Source organism: Drosophila tropicalis, unplaced genomic scaffold, assembly GCF_018151085.1.
Source record: "Drosophila tropicalis isolate 14030-0801.00 unplaced genomic scaffold, ASM1815108v1 contig_593, whole genome shotgun sequence".
In the NCBI taxonomy this organism is placed as follows: Eukaryota; Metazoa; Arthropoda; class Insecta; order Diptera; family Drosophilidae; genus Drosophila; species Drosophila tropicalis.
The window spans coordinates 17,289,161-17,305,955 of NW_027173070.1; the positions used below are offsets into that span (position 1 = coordinate 17,289,161).

The 16,795-nt window shown below is 37.9% G+C and overlaps 2 protein-coding genes across 3 annotated transcripts in view; both read left to right on the forward strand.

The window, feature by feature from the left end:
• Positions 1–16,795, forward strand: part of pk (prickle) — a 64,113-nt gene that overhangs the window by 32,028 nt on the left and 15,290 nt on the right. Inside the window, exon 1 of one of the 2 annotated variants that reach the window (XM_068289189.1) lies at positions 11,711–13,131. The exons of the other annotated variant lie outside the window; for it this stretch is intronic. Coding sequence (XP_068145290.1) covers positions 12,008–13,131 — 1,124 coding nt within the window. The 5' untranslated portion in view covers positions 11,711–12,007. Of the gene's footprint in view, positions 1–11,710; positions 13,132–16,795 lie in introns of those variants that run through there. 2 annotated transcript variants of the gene reach the window in all.
• On the forward strand, positions 41–2,733 carry LOC137576891 (uncharacterized). Its single transcript, XM_068290229.1, has one exon. It carries the CDS (start codon positions 100–102, stop codon positions 2,224–2,226), a length of 2,127 nt encoding a protein of 708 aa, XP_068146330.1. The 5' UTR covers positions 41–99; the 3' UTR covers positions 2,227–2,733.

The window sequence follows — 16,795 nt, forward strand, 5'->3', positions numbered from 1 at the left end:
AGTCAGCATAATAAATTATAATACTCAAACACATAAAAACACTTCGAATTGGAATACAAATTTACACTTTGTAGAAACTGAAACGCAAACTATTACGCAATGGCATACAGAGATCGACTCATTTCCTTTCTAACCACCGTGAGGACGGCGGAGTCCAGCCATAGTGTGGAATCAGCTGAGAATACTTTGGTGCTAAGCTCCACTTCTACAGAGGAGGTATACGAACAGACTTGTGGCCTTAAAACTGTCACCCTTCAAGACGGAAAACAAGTGGTTGATGATATTGTCAATAAAATGTTCGACAAGTCATATGGTATGGTTCATCTCTCAAGTAGCGCTTGTTCAATGAGCAGCGATTTGGAGGAATCCACAAAAATGGATAATCGCCTAAAAATGTGGTATGAAACACTACAAGATCGAAGCAAAATGCAATGGAAGATACAGCGAAAATTGGGTCGACGACCAGATGAAATGTTATTCAATATGCCCACCACGATAGACCATCGAGATAAGGGCATGGTGCAACGTCTGATGGATTATGCAGATCGCATGAATCCAGTGACTCTCACTGAAAAGACAGCTTCCATTTTACCATCACGCCATGACCCCGAAACCTGTCAGCATGTGCATCAGCTACAAGAGACCTTGCCAAAGGCCGAGCGGCGGGGTAAAACAACTGTAGAGATCAGCGGTCTGACCAAGACAACCATGGAGGAGATAATGGGACCTGGGTTTGATTATACCAATATACACAGTACTAACGAGAGAAACGAAAAAAGTAAATGGATCAACTCCCAGGTGTTGGGGGAACGTCTCGACAAGAAGTGCAAGGATCTTAAACGTGTACTCAATTTCTATCCCGATGTTGAAAATCTTGAAGTAGTGGGCAATAATATGCTCTATGACGATGAAAGCGACATCGAGAAATTGTCCTATTCTTCTCTCTACAGCATAAGCAGCAGCACAAAAGAGAGTGTCAACAGTGAAATGCAAGAGACGGAAGAGCAACAAGATGTGAAAGAGGAAAAACCTGACATAATTAGGCTGGGACTCAAGATCAATGACAAAGTCTGTGTCCATAGTAACAAGCAGAGCGCAAGATCCATCTCCTTTGAAATAAATTTTGAATGTGAACCGTATGAGCGTGTCTTGAAAGAAGTTCTACGTCTTGAGAATATTGGTTCCCAACTCATTAGCTGCCATTGGATAAGTCTAGAGTATTATAAACGAAATGCCACCTTCTTGGCTGCCAATAGCGATTGTTTTGCCTTTGATCGAGACCATTTCATCCTCTTCCCAGGAGATATTCGGGTATGCAAAGCAATCTATCAACCCCGCCATTGCTCGTTGCATAAGCAACGTTGGGAATTGAAAATTTTTCCAAACGTCTTTTGCATCAAACGTGATACGATAGTTGTGAAACTTCATGGCAAGTGTGTACCAGCCCTTGAGTATATTGAGTCAGTCAATAAGCAGACTTACTCAGTGATTGCCAAGGCAAATAAGCATGCAATGGATAAAGTGACTGGTCAACAGGCATCGCTAGTGCCTATTATTCAGCCCCAAGAGGTTACTTGTCCATATCAAAGGGTTTTCGATGACCGGGAAATTTTCAATGCTGAAAATAAGGGCTATCACTGTGAAAGGTTCGACGATCTCGAGCAACTAAAGAACCTTTATGATACACTTAAGAAACCTCGAGAACCGGCCTGGGATCTACAAGTTGAGACTATTAAAAGGATGATACTTCGCCTTCCAGAAGCCGAACCTAGAGAAAGCTCTTTCAAAAAGCTTAATAAAGTGTTAGACACTCTTAAATGTGGCATGGGTGATGTTGGTGAGAAAAAATTCCAACATTTTGGTCACAGTACCGAACGAAGTCGTTCGCGTTTTATCTATGTGCGCGGCTGTCTTGCCAACGGGATTGAAGAATGGGAAGACATAATGTTAAGTATAGAACAAAGTTCCTTGAAAACGGAATTGACTCGATTCTATGCTCGAAAGGCTAATGAAGCGAAGAAATTAAGCCAAGAAGACTCTTCAGAGGATGATGAGATTAAACCCTGGTTACGAAAACTTAGGCAGGACAATCCCAAAGACTATGTGCTAAAGAAATTGAGGGCGAAAAAATATTATCGCGATTCACTCTATATGCAGACGTATTCCCATCTATGTGACGTTGCCGAGAATGTCGTTTCAGTCATTGAGAGTACTGAATGTGTTTGATATTTGGTTTTAATTGCCAGTTATTTGTTGCAAAAGGCTAAATTTCCAGTGCATGCTTAAGGGTTAAAAGTAATATTTGTGGCATACTCTTAGGCTGCCAAAACAAAAAACAAGACGCATAGCAAATCTATTAGCACAGACCAGGGAGAAAGAGAAACAAATGGTATAGAAAATGGATTTCGATGAGTCGAGGGAGGGCAAGAAAAGAAAAAGAAAACTATTTCATGCATAAGGACACACCTGCGAACTTCTGGAACTCCAACTTTTCCCATTATTACGGCCTTTAATGGGCCAACAATATTGCCCATTCTTGGCCCTACCCTTGGGGGAACTTCTAAATGTGCCAAATGTTGTTTGGATAAAGTTTTCCTCCCATGCCCGCCCTGTCATTCAGCCATCATCTATAACATTTGGCTTCGATTTCTGTTGCTGCTTTGCATTGATTTGATGACACTTTGGGGGCTTATTTTATTTTCACTAATAAACGACGATTGCGTGTCAAAAAGTTGTCTGCCCATTTCATGCCATTTCGGGTTTGTTTTTCCGTTTTCGACGAAATTTTGTTGGGAAGGGTGTCTAACGAAATGTGCCAACAAACGAGGCCATTATGCTTGCAATTAGCCAAATTGATTTTCTGATAGCATCAACCTCTACCAGCCATCTAGCCAAAACATCCATATTCATTTGGGCCTATTAATTAAGTTTTCTCTTCGCTTTTCATTTGCAGGTAAGCAATAGCACCAAGCACCCCAAACAATTACACGCATCTTTTGGCCAGGGTAAGTGTCTTTGATGCATATGAGATGCCGGCCGCATCACCTCGGGAGCTTCACACGCATCCGAACTCCATAAATCATTTAAAAAAAAACACCTAAGAAAAAGTGAAGAAAACAAAAAGTTGCGTATTGAGAGAAAAAAGGCAAAGCATTTCCGCTGAGGTTTAACTTCTAATTAGCCCACAGACCGCATTAAGAGTTGCGGCCTAATGATCGTGACCAACTAACACGGCCTTGACCACACATACACACATACATACATGTACAATGTACATCTCTTATTATCATGTTCAAAATTTTCCCTTCTCTTTATTACTTATTATATCTTCTACAAATGTAAAGTACATTTTCATTTCGTGGGTTAATCGATTGTTGAAATAGAAAATCAATTGCATTAGGTAATCCCCCGTTGGCCAAGGTAGCATCATCAGTTCAGGTTTCAAATAAAAGCCACGTATCAATAATGTGCCCTTCAAAAAGTAAATTTTTAAGTACATTAAATAAATAATTCAATTGCGACTCACCTCATAGGGGCACGTGTGATTGATATTGGAATATTCCTTAAACATATTGTAGATCATTATGACAAATGGATTATAATTCTTCCTATGAAAACGGCAGCAATCCAAAGTGAAATCAATTACCCATGGCTTATAGCCATTGGCCTTCTTCAAACACTTTGTGTGCACCGAAACATTATGAGCCGCATCCAGCATGGTGGCGTTATAATTAAAGACGACTTTATCCCGCTTAATGGCCTTCAATCGACAATTGTTGACTATATAGCGCTCATCGTAGGTTAGACAAACAGCATTGGTGAACTTAAAAATCACAGCATCCTTAAGGAATCTTTACTTTTAATACATTTTTCAATAGAGGATCTATTTAAAAGACAACTTACAGCATAGTTAAAAACCAGCAGACAAATAATTAAACGTCTAAACGGCATGACGATTCAAAAACAATTGTATTTTATTGTTTGATTATTTATGTTAAACATGTCAAACATTATACGCTTGGTTGGCTCACAGCGATTGACTTGATTGTCAAAATGTTTATTAATGACTTTTTTCATCAAACATCCTCTACATAAATGGATTTTCATTAAATAAAAGTCTGGCTAAATAAGAACATGCTAATATACAGTCTTGTACTAAAATTTTCTGTTAAGTGACACTTAACAAACACTTAAGAGAAAGAAAAGATAGGTGTTTTTAAATTTGGAGAGATGTGAGATTTAACAACCATCGAAAATTGCATTATGCCAGATTTTAAAGTCCTCTTATCCATATTCTTGTATTCGTTACTTTTTCAAAAACATATATTTGAAACATAATTTTCCTTTTAAGATATAGATAAATCAAAAAAGATTGTAGTCTGTTCTTCAGTTTCTTCTTACCTAGCGAATATTTATTTAAAGTCAGATAAAAGTATTGCAGCCAAAGCGGGATAAAGAATAAACTATAGTTTTATTTCAGTGCAATATAATTATTGAAAGAAATGTATAGCATACCTTTAGGCTTTTCAAAAACTAGATTTAATTCGAGTCATGACCAAATTCAAAAGAGGGCTATATAAAGAAGTATTATAAAGAATTATTTTACATCACGTGAATTGTAATCTTATCTCTACCATTTAATTAAGAAATTTTTTTGAAGAATTCGCCTTTTGGCTCGCTATGAACGAATGAGGAAGAAAAAGAATACATCACAATGCGATTAAATACTTTTCTTATTTTTTAAACAAAATTACATATTGGTAACAACAACAATTCTAATTAGTCTATGGAAGGTTTAAAGTTCGTCTAATGTTTGAAAACTTTCTTTGTTTTAAAGTTGAAAAATTAATCACAAATTTTGATAAATGGAGTAAATGGTAATACTTTAATAAGGATAAAGGACTTAAGAGTTTTTCAATTAGCTAAATCAATTTTATATTGCCATATCAGCTCACATTTCCGATTTCAATTGTCGTCTAAACTGTTGCCTACTTTTAGTCACTCTGTGAATATAGCTGTCTACACTCTCTCGCCTCAAATACAATCCACACAAGATGGTAACTGCCAACTGCAAGCCACACTCTTTTAAGCCATGTTTGGAATTCAGCCTCAGTCTGAGAACGATAGCGAACGTGAACGGTTTACACCTGTTGCCTGTGTCGGCAATATCTTCATTAATATTGACTTCATAACTACGATTGATCGTAATCGTGTTGGAGTGGTAGTTGGAGCTCGATTTCGAGATCGGGTCGCCGTCGGGTTCATGTTATCTTGCGCCAGATCTGTCAATTACCGTTTGTGCCCAAAATAAAGCCCAACTGAATTTAATTACTTCGAAAAATAAAAAGGAAATATCCAAAAAGAAATATGGCTTAAAGTATGTTGAAAAAGTGTCGCTCTATGTGTGTGTTCGAAAAGTTGTGACCAAAAAGTGTTGCCGATGCCAAAGTGAAGTGAAGTTGCTACTTCTACTTAAGAGCCGGCTAAGTGCTAACAACACGGTGTATAGCCTCAGGTCTCCAGCTATCCATTGTCTACACATTGTCAACTTTTCATGCCAACAACCACAACAACAGCAGCAGCAAGAAAAAATTTACATAAAAACTTCAAATGAAATTCGAAGCCGATTTGATAGGTGTGGACTGGGACTAAAAGCATATTTGTTGCTAGTATTACCTCTTGATTCTTGTGTGTGTTTGTGTGTGTGTGTAGGCAGCTATAACAGATAACCAAAAGATTCAGTTTTAGATTCACACCGATCATGGGAATTTTAATGAATGTTCGTAAAACCACTGGATATCAATTATGGTTAATCGAACTTCAAAAGTTTCCCATAGAAAAGAATTTCTAGAAATTTATGCAAAACTATTTAGTTCATCAAAATTAAAACGATAATTAGAAAAAACGTGGAGGCAAATAGTTTTCTAGAGATAGTTCTTCTACTTGATGAATGTGCTAAAAAATGTTAGTTATACATTTCATTCATTTTTATTCCCTTTGTTGCCATAAATGAGCATACTTTTATCGCAAGAGTATGCCAACTATAAAGCTGATGCATTTAAGTACTTAAATTTGATTTATTTTGGGGCTTTAAATTTTTAATGGTCACATTGAGTGCACTTTCACCAGATGAAACGGCAGCAGCAGCGCGTTTTGTCGTCAGGAATGAAGTCATAACCAAATAAGCTAACAGCTTCACCGAACTCGAGAAACAGCCAAACGAAAAGCTATTGCAAAATAAGGCAAATGAAACAAACAGTGGATTACAAAACAATTGTCCTATGGCTTTCACTAAATAACTTGGGTTTTCCAAGACAGAAAATATCGATTGCAGATGTGGGAGAAATCTTAATCTAATCCATTGAATCGATTTTCAATCAATTTGAAAACTATTTCAATTAATCGTTATGCTGGAGAAAAACTAATCGTATCCCATATATCGTGTTACTTCATAAATATATCGATATGTCCATGGACAAGTATAATGATAAAATCGCTCAATTAGATTGGAAATTGGCTTAACATGGCCTTTTGGTTGCAATGTGTCAACAATGGCAATCGGCTACATATGTTGTGTACTACATAAATATCTGTATCGGCGAGTGTGAGCGTGTGTGTGTGGGCTAGCCAATTGACAAGCTAGCTTTTGACCAGGCCAACAACAGGCAGATACAATAACAACCTCAGTAACAGATAAAACCACTAAAACAACCGTGTCAGAGGCAGTGTGTGTGTGTGTGTGTGTGTGTGGGGGCATTTGAGTAAATTATCTTTGATTTTTAATTGCCTGACAAGGCAATTAATTTCCAGACGGGTTATAAAAAAATTATATATTATATTTTTATATAGCCTCCGTATTGGCCAAAAACCATCTTAACAATTTGTGACCATAATAATTTTTCGAGCTCTTTTTTTTTTCATTGACTTTTCCGCCTTTTGCCACTGGCTTTATTTAGAAATTCTTCATAATTATGCAGCTGCTGCCAGGCAAATCGAAAAGCACAAATTTGATACCAGTCGATGGTGTTTTATGGTCAGTCAACCAACTAGTTGGCTCAATTATAGCCATCTCCATAGACTACTGCATCAACTTTCTCCCTCACTTTTGGTTGCTATTGCGGCTGATGCTGCTGTTGCCTGTTTGCTGCTTAACCCCAATTGACGCCTCAAATAAACAAAATTGGCGTGTTAATTTGTTAGTTGCTGCCCCAACAATTGTTAGAGCATGAAAAACCATAAAGAAGAAGCAAGCAACTGAAAGAGGAAAAAATCTCAACAATTTTGTTTCTGCTTTTGAGGATAGACAGAACTGTTTACAGTTATTGGTTGGATTGGGTTAGGTTAGCATAACAAAAGGCTAGAATGGGTCGTGATGGGTCACTAACCGGCAGTTTGCCTGTTGTGTAAAAGTTTGTGTCTTAAGTCTTTTGTTTTTTCAGTTATATGGCAGTTTGTGTCTTAAGTCTTCTGTTTCAATGTCAACGAAAATTAAGATAAATGCCCTCCCATCATTTGCATTTTACACATGTTCATTCGCTGTTTTTTTTGTTTCTCGTTTTTGGCTCAACTTTGGTGTTTCCGTGGGCTTGGCTGGCCAATTAGCCAAACTAAGAAGCTCAAGAGTTGTAGTTGTGCGTGTTTTCTTTCATTTTTATGGCCACATTAATTAATTAGTCAACAAAAAAATGGTTATGAGTATTTAAATGAGGAAGTTATAAGTTTTTATTTCATATGATTATGAGTTTTCAGTGCTCAGATTGCTTTTAAATGATAAATGATTTAGTTTACCGAAATCTATCTGGCAGGCTGTCAGCTTATGTTAGCTAACCAAATCATCTTTGCCAATAGATAAAACTGAAAACTGGTTCACAAAAACACCATCAGCAACAACAACAACAACCACAAACATCAACCGACAACAAGAACAACAAATCATGAAAATAGAGCAAACGTTAGTTTAGTTGGCATTCATGTTATTATTTATTTTGTTTTTGTTTTGTTTTTTTTTTTTTTTTTTGCATATTGATTGGATTTGACATTCAACACGATCCATTTCAGTTGACTAGCAGTTGAAATTGCGATTAGATTTGCCATTTTTAATTAAAAATCAAAACTCACTCAACACCCACACCAGACAGATGTGTGTTAAGGAAGAAAAAGTGTTGTGACTTTCCATTTGAAGTGACAAATTTTCATTTAAATGGCATTTAACACGCCTGCCTTTCATTCCACCTAATAATTAACTTTTGTGTTCTTTCTCTCTGATTCATAGGCGTTAGATTATTATCAACTCCAGTGAAATATGAGTCGCCCCCAAACCCAAGACAATGCCTCATTAGAGAGAGACGGGGCTCTTTTGTTGAGACCAAAGATAGAAACTAGTTTGACAGCTTAAACAGCCTAAACTATGTAATTATCAGGGGGGAGAAACCTTAAGATACTTAAATTATAGTTCGAGAATCATTGCCTCATAAGATCTGGAAACAAGTTAATCCATTAGTCGAAGTGGGAGCAGCATCTTCTCGAACAGTTATAACTGGAAAAACTTTAAGTTGAAGCACAACTTCTAGAATTGTGGGCCTATTATTAAATACATTGTTTATCTAAGCTCTCTCATGTATGTTAATATTGGTTATATATATGTCAGATATAATGAATTATGAAACTTTTACAGTTGGACCTCTGTTGCAGTCAATCAGAGAGTTCTACATACTTGATGATGAAGTTGTCTTGGCTTTCTAAATATAATATCTTGATAACTCTATAAGAACGGGTCTGTCTCGTAGCCCCTTCTCTCTGTCTGTCTCTCTCTCTCTTTTACTTGATGAGTTTTGATAATACCATTTTCTATGTCACACTATGAATACGACTTAGGAAATTGTCAAGTGGGCAGGAACCAACAAAGGGGATTAGAGAAAGAAAAAAATAACCATAAATGGACAAAAGTAAACCAAGACAAAGCAATTGACTTTTTAACCTGCATTCAAGTGTAAATTAAACTCCAATCTACAAAAGAAGACAAGCATAGAGAGAGAGAGAGAGAGAAAGAATGAGAAAGACATAAAAGGCAAAGTGGTAGAAATATGCATAAATAACAATAAAATTAATTGTCTGTCTGTCTAGCATTTGCCACGCAGCAAAAAAAAAAATAGTAGCCCCCCTAGGACATGAAAACTTGTAAAGTGATCGTAAAAAATGAAAACCGAAAACTAGCTAAGGCCATGGTAATCGCTATTTAGATTGATGTTTATGCCATCATACGACTGACTCCTGCATTTGGCAACAGACAAAATATATGCAAATTGCCAATATATATGCCCAGCCGTTAGTTGTATCGATTTCAATCAATTAGCCAGTTAGCTGTGGGTCAACATGATTTTTACTTTAGTTACCAAACATAAATTATGTTAGTTTATTGATAAATTATGCGACGATCATAGGCGATCACATCGCCTAGATCTTGGCGTCACTTACACATGTCCCAGCATATGTATCAATAAATACTAACGGTGCTAGCGGCAGCTTCATCTAATACACACCACATTCACACACACACACACACACACACACACACACATCAACTTCAATCGCCGGAAGTCTTTGTTGGGCCTACATTTTCTATGTCTATTTTTTTTTTTTTGCTTTGCTTTTTATGATTATTGTGTGATCGCGTTTTAATCACATGAACCGACTCCCAACGAGAAAAAGAGACAGACTGTTGATTTTCCTTTGAGGAAAACTGGTTCTTCGCCCCCTTCACTGTTAATGCCACTTTACCCACTCATTGGTGCTCTAATCACACCCGCTGCCAGTTCGGTCTAACTGCAAAATCTTCTATTTGAGATCGCGTGCTGCGGTTTCTACTACCACTAAAACAACTACTACATTATATTGTTCTTGTTCTTGTTATTGTGTGGTTGCCTTTTGCGGGAAAATCATCTTCAATTTTCTTAGTTGTTTTTCTTTTTTTGTATGTTAGCCGGAAGCTAATGCCAACTGTTATGTTTGTTTATGTAGGCGGGCATTCAGTTATGATTGCATTTGTTCTTGTTTATAATTCAATTAGTTGCACGTATAGCGTGGTTTTGGAGAATAACCGGAATACCATTGCCACTAGTTTCCCGGAAAACCCTTCCCCCTCTGACTATATCTTTAGCTCTCTGTGGCTTTTGATTGACATCATTCCTTTATTTTTTCAAAACAATATGAGAAAATACCTCAAAAATATGCTTACTCTCCAATTCCATTAGTTTGCCGCAAAAGTAGACTAAGAGCACTAAGCTAAAAGCAGCTTAATGCATTTTGACTCATAAGAGACTCGCACACACACACACACGACCAGCAGGGGCTGGAGGCAGAGGCAGATGCAACTGGAAATGGACATGGCTAAGCTGCAATTGCTGCCAAGGCTTTTGGCTACCACTCAAAGTTGATGCAGCAGCTGCCGTTGCCGTTGCAAGCTAATGCTGATGGTGATGCTGATGCCTCTACTGATGATGATGAAGATGAAGTTATTATTATCTGACAAGGGCATCGCCGCCGTTGCATTTGGCCTCTGTTGCACTTAGCGCTGCTGCTACGTGTCTACGTTATCTCTATTAGAGGCGTGACTAATCTCCTCTCCCTTCTATGTTTTCCTCTCTCCCTTTAGTCTTTCTATTTGTGTACGTTTTGCTATTTGCCTTAGTCAAGGCTAAAACTGCCAATTTTAACATCATAACTGTGAAAATTCGATTCGATTTTCTCCTCCTTTTTGTTTACGAGAAGTTAAAGCTTCCGTGTGTTTTGGTGGGGAACAAAAAATAAAATGGCCATTTCCATCTTCCCGTCTTCATGCATATAAAATGAGCTTTTGTGTTGTGGAAAATTATGGGCAATCGATCACTTGTGGTGAAAGTAAATTTCCTTTTGTTCTCAAAAGAGTTATTAAATGAAGTTTTCAAGTCTCTTTGTTGTTGTTTTGTTTGTACGGCATGAAAAGCTTTTAGAAACTGTGGCAAAAGAAAGCTGAGAAAAAATTAATAAACGAAATGCATTTCAATAAATCAATCGATAATGGAAAACAGAAAAGTGTTGGAAAATAAAGCTTAAACCTATTATTAAGCAATTGATTAAAAGACAAAGCAATTTTTTTTCACTCCTTTGAACTAGGCCTATGCCGACAAAGAGAATTACTAAAAATTCAAAATGAAAATAAAAAACTACAAAAATTAACAACTATTTAAGTTTTAAGTGTTTGTAAAACACTTGAACAAGTTGCTAGAGAGTTTTGAATGAACTTTGGAATTTACTTATTTAAACTTTGTTAATTGATTGACAAACACAAACTAAGTATTGCCACCTGAAATAGAAAAAACAATTTCAATTTTAGATCTGAACTAAGGAAATAAATTCAAAATTGCCTTAAAATTTTATGGTTTCGAGTTTTGAAACTTTGATTTTTAATATGTTTCAATATTTAGATCTAAAACTAAACCAAAAACTTCTATTCAAAGTTCGACGACTTAATTTTTCACTCACTATAAGAGAACTTTTCTGACCGAACTATTTAAAAATATTTGAGAATTGTTTGCAAAGTTTTTTCAATTTCAAAATCTTTGCCTTCATATAGACAATGATAGACTGAAGATTTTAACAAGTTTCCAAGTAATAAAGTTTTATTTAATAGATGATAAAACTGGATTTTTAAAAGATTTCAAAGTTCATTTTCTCAAAGCCAAGAAAACTTAAATTAAAGTAAAACTAAAAAATTCCTGAGATATATTAACTAAACCAAGTAAACCAAGGGAAATTGTTGTTGGCCTAGAAAAAAAAGAGTTAAAATATAAGCCAAAATAAATTTTGACCAACAATCTAAAGCAAAAATAAGAAAAAAAGAAACTGCAAAAACTACAAAGAAGAGAATACCCACAAAAAATAATGTCATCGTTAACAAGAAAAGACAGCAAATGGAACAGCAAAAACCACTGAAAATAATTACAAGCCAAGAACAATAATAATAAGCAACATGAGCAGCCTGTCAGCGGTAGGAGCAACAGCAACAGCAGCAGCAGCGGCTACAGGCCAACCAGGCCAAGTAGCAACTGCAATTTCAGCTTCAGGAGCAGCCACAGTAACAGCAACGGCCACTGGCAGCTTGGAGCCGGCGGTGGTGCCACGTACCGCCAATTTGCTGGCATGCAAACAATGGTGGCGCGTCTGCTTTTTGTATGGCGACCAGCAGAAATATTATCGACAGCTCTATAGCAAGGCAGCGGCACAGCGCCTGGCCGGGGCTAATCAGGAAAATGACAATGCCAACAGTGCGGGCAATGGGAATGGCGATGGCGGTGGGAGGATCGGAGAAGAGTATGATTTTATCGCAGGGCAATTAGATGCCAACGAAGATGCAGACGATGGCATTGATCTGGGCGATAGTGGCACTGGACAGCAAACAGGCAGCAGTAGTAGCGGCGGAGGCGGTGGCGGAGGTGGCACAGTACGCCCTCTATTTCCACTCTCCTCTTCATCGCCACGGCGTAGTAAAAAGTTATTGCGATCGCTGCGAGTCCAGGGTAAAAAAGGAGAGGCCAAACAATCGCACAAGGATAAAACTCCAGTCAAGCCCAGCATGGAAACAGAGCCCACTGTTAAGCCCAAGGCCAAGGTAACTGTGCTCGATGATCCCTTTCTCTTTGGCATCGATGCCGATCATTTGGGTGATCTGGTTATTAGGGGAAAGCAATACAATTCCAGCGAAGCCACCGAAAATCTAGCTAAATTCTATAATCTTCATTTGGAAACGGATGCCACGGCTCAGGTATTGGAGATTATTGAGCATGAAGATGAACCACCAAAGCCCGCTTTGCCGCCCAAGCAACGTCCCTGCCCGCCACCATTGCCGCCTGCTCGAATTACATCGAAGACGCCGACGCAACCAGCCCAGCAATTGCACCCTCTGACTGCCAGTGACTTACAGTTTTTGAATTTAAGCCTGCGCCAACGCAGTTTACCGCGCAGCATGAAGCCGTTTAAGGATCCTCATGATATCAGTTTCACTTTCAATGAGCTGGACAGCTCATCCGCAACGGAAGTGGCAAGTGGAGCAATCGCAACGGCAACGGCAGCATCAGCCCAGCAGGAGTCAAATGAGTGAGTAATTTTTAGCCTGTTCATTTGTCAGTTGCAATTTTTGTTGGTCTCGTGCGCTGACAATTTAAATGCATAAGTTTTATGTTGTTGTTGCTGTTTTTGTTGTTGCCTTGCCCCTGGGCCACATGCCGCACAATGATTGATTACCCCAAGCAGAAGCACACAAGCAACCGAGTCTTTGCCAGAAGATCACCAACAGCATCGTCAGTGCAGCGGCAGCAACTTGTTGCGCAAGTTGGCAGCCAACTTCGTAAAGAAGAAGTCAATGAACACACATTGCGTGTTCTGCAAAGGCAAACCGCAAAATGCACACGCAACTAACTTCGACCGCACCAACAACAAAAACAACAACATCAGCAAATACTTGGCCAACTTGTTCTTGTCTGAGCCGCTTGAAATTGAAACCATCATACAGTGGGTTAACTATGTGCAAATATCTCAAGAAAATTGAAAGTGTTAGGCGAACTTTTTAAAAACCAAAGAGAAAGAAAACAAAAAATAAAGACCCTCTAATTGACTTTTGTATTTAATTTTAATGATTACTGGAGTTCACAAGTGATAGTCCAAGCAAAAATAGGCTTTCTATAGTCGCTTGAAGATTATTTAGAGGTTCAGGATTCCAAAGTCCTGATATCTGTATTGAATTTATCTAAAAGGTAAATAAAATATCAAAATTTCAAATAGTTTTTACCCGCTTAGATGAGTTTGAGTTAGTTTCTACTCATTTATCACACATTGAATTGTCGTACATATATGCAAAATTGAAGCCACTGTGCAGTTAGCTGTGTGTCGCTTGGCTGGCTGCCAGGCTTTCGATTCGCTGCATTGCATTGCGTTGCCGTTTGCCTTTACGCATCACTCACAAGAGATGCATATATGCAGAGACATCGATATAGACTCCACCTCGATTGGAGGCTTGCTTTCCAACGCCATCTCAGGTTACGCATACGCCGTGTTTGCCTCGACAACTGCCAAAGTGTGATTTACCAGGGCCCTCTTTTCCGTGTGTGTTTGTGAGTGTCTTGTCTGTCTGTCTGTCTGTCTGTCCTGCCTGCCTGCCGGCCTATCTGTCTGTCTACCCGTCCGCTTGTCTGTCGGACTGTCTTTTTCTTTTAAGCAACGACGATCTTTTAACATAAACATGAAGGCAGCAGCCGCAGTTTTTCTCCTCACGCTGTTTTCTCTCTCTCTCTCTTGCTCTGGTCTGCTCTGCAATGCTTTTGGGTCCATGTCATGATTTTGCATAATGCCATGCAAATATCGGCCCTAAGTTATTGTATTTTTTTCGATTTGGCAGCCAGCTTATGAAATATGGGCGCTGGCTGATACCAAGGCGATTGTTTTCCCGGCTCATGACATTTCCTTTTTGCGGTATAGGCATAAAAGGGTCTCTCAAATGGTTCCTAGACTCTGGGTCTCGACTCGACTCTTTCTATGATTTAGTATGCAAAAATGTTGAAAACAAAAGACTTAGGCAACAAACTAGCGTGCTGCAAAAGCCCTTAAAGCACAACTCAATTAACTGACTGACCAGGCAACGATTCAAGATGATAATGAAGACGATGATTTAAAGAAACAAAAACAAAAACCGAACCCAACTTTGGCAACTACAAATTAGTGAGCAAGTTCTGACTAACCGATTCCCGGTTGCAATTCAAATGGCCTGCTAACAGGAAAGATATCACATAGCATAGCAGTCAGACGCAGGGAGCTCTCTTTTTTTTCTTCTCTGACTCCTCTTCGCTCTCCCAGAGAATATACAATCAAAGCATAATTAATAATAATAACAGACGCCGTTTTGATGTGTTCTGTCATGGCAAGCAGTAGAAGTAAGTAGGAGGCAGCTTCAACTTCAACTCTCGAGCCAATCCGGTAGCCATTTGCCATTTGCCACACGCGATTCAGCTAGAGCCCGCCAGCAAATCAACAACAATTTTCACGACTGTGCAAAATATTTCTTTTACAATCATTTCAACCAAGTTCAAGATCGGGTTTTAAAAGAAGTTGAAGCTTTTAATTGCTCCAGCAGCAATAGCAATAGCAGCAGCAGCAGCATCAGCCATCAGCCATCATCTATTTAATGAAGTTATTAAATTCAGGCAATGCGCCAGTCAGTTTCTCCATTTTGTAATTAACTCTGTGTTCAGCTTGTGTCTAAGCATTTGCCATTCAATTCGGTGAGCAACCAACGAAAGTTGCATAAATCGAATCCACTATCTCCCATTCCAACTCCACCACTCCGACCCCTTTCTATCTCTCCACAATTTTAATGCTCTATGGGGCGTTTCTATTCGGGACATTTACGACTTGTTCGGCAGGTAGCTATTTTGAAAAACAACAAATATGTACAACACAAATTTCTTTAGGTATAATAAAATTTTATATCCTTCGATCCTTACGATGGAATTTAAAGGGCAACAACTTTACTTGAAACCCTGAAACAAATTGGGAAAAGTCTATTCATTAAATAAGAGGATATTGAAATGAATACTTTAACTTACTATAGAGAAATTCTTCAGTTTTTATTTAACTTTAATTTAAATTCAATTTAGTTTTTAATGCGCCCATAAACTACAAAAAGGACAATTAAAACAAAACCCCACACAGGAAATTGCAATTTGTTTAAAAAGAGTTTGAGTAGTTGAATGGTTAATGTACTTACAATGGTAATCACATTCCATTAAAACACAATTTCTATGTGATTTAGAAGAATATGTTTATACTTATTTAAGTATAAACTCAAACTCCGTCAAGTCATATCTGATTATAATATATTGATATATAAGATAAAACATATTGAACATTTTCCGCCTCTTTTTTGTTTGTTTCGGGAATCGTCGACTAAAAATGGTTTTAAGTCATGTTAAGAACTCAATTATTCATTTAATTATGGTTTTTTATCTCCACCCAATTAAATTGTCTTATGGCATATTAATCATGTAATGACATTCAATGGATATTCTATGCGTTATTCCATCTTTCCCATTTGCCACATAAATTTGCCAACACACAGTCATTTGTTTGTAAGATCTCTGCGGAACATTCATATTGATTTTGGTTTTAATTAACAAAGCCATTAAGGGCACTTGGCAAAAGAGTTGTTGCCTGTGTGTTGTTGTTGTTGTTGTTGCAGAAGCAGCTGACAAATGCGTTTGGGGCGTGGCAAGGCAAATGCCATTCGCTTTGCTCAGATGCAACTTAATTACAACAACTGCGACAACAACAACAACAACTACAACATAAAATGCTGGAAAACTCTTCTCTCGCTCACTAAGTGTGTGTGTTTGGTATGACTCTTGGCCAGACAATTGGCCAGATTGTGGCATCAACACAACTCATGGTGGATGGCAGACAGGCGCCAGGCAAGTGCGAGACTACAACAACATTTGCAACAACTTTAGCAGCGACAACAACAGCAACAACAATTAACTCACAACCCACCTCTGTGATTTATTTATGCAAGGCGATAAAATATGATTTTATTTTTGTCTTCCTTATTTTTGTCTTTCAGTTTTTTACTTCGTTTTGTATTTGAGCATGATTTTGAACAACCGATAATGGTTACCGGTACCACATAAAATAAAAAAGAAAACAAAAAAGAGATTTAACTTCAAGCGTTTTTAAGCCGCTGTCAAAATGTCAAAAAAGAAAGAGTCGAGTCGAG

Excerpts from the sequence above, each read along its gene's own strand:
- LOC137576891 (XM_068290229.1), top strand. The coding sequence starts at position 100 with ATGGCATACAGAGATCGACTCATTTCCTTTCTAACCACCGTGAGGACG.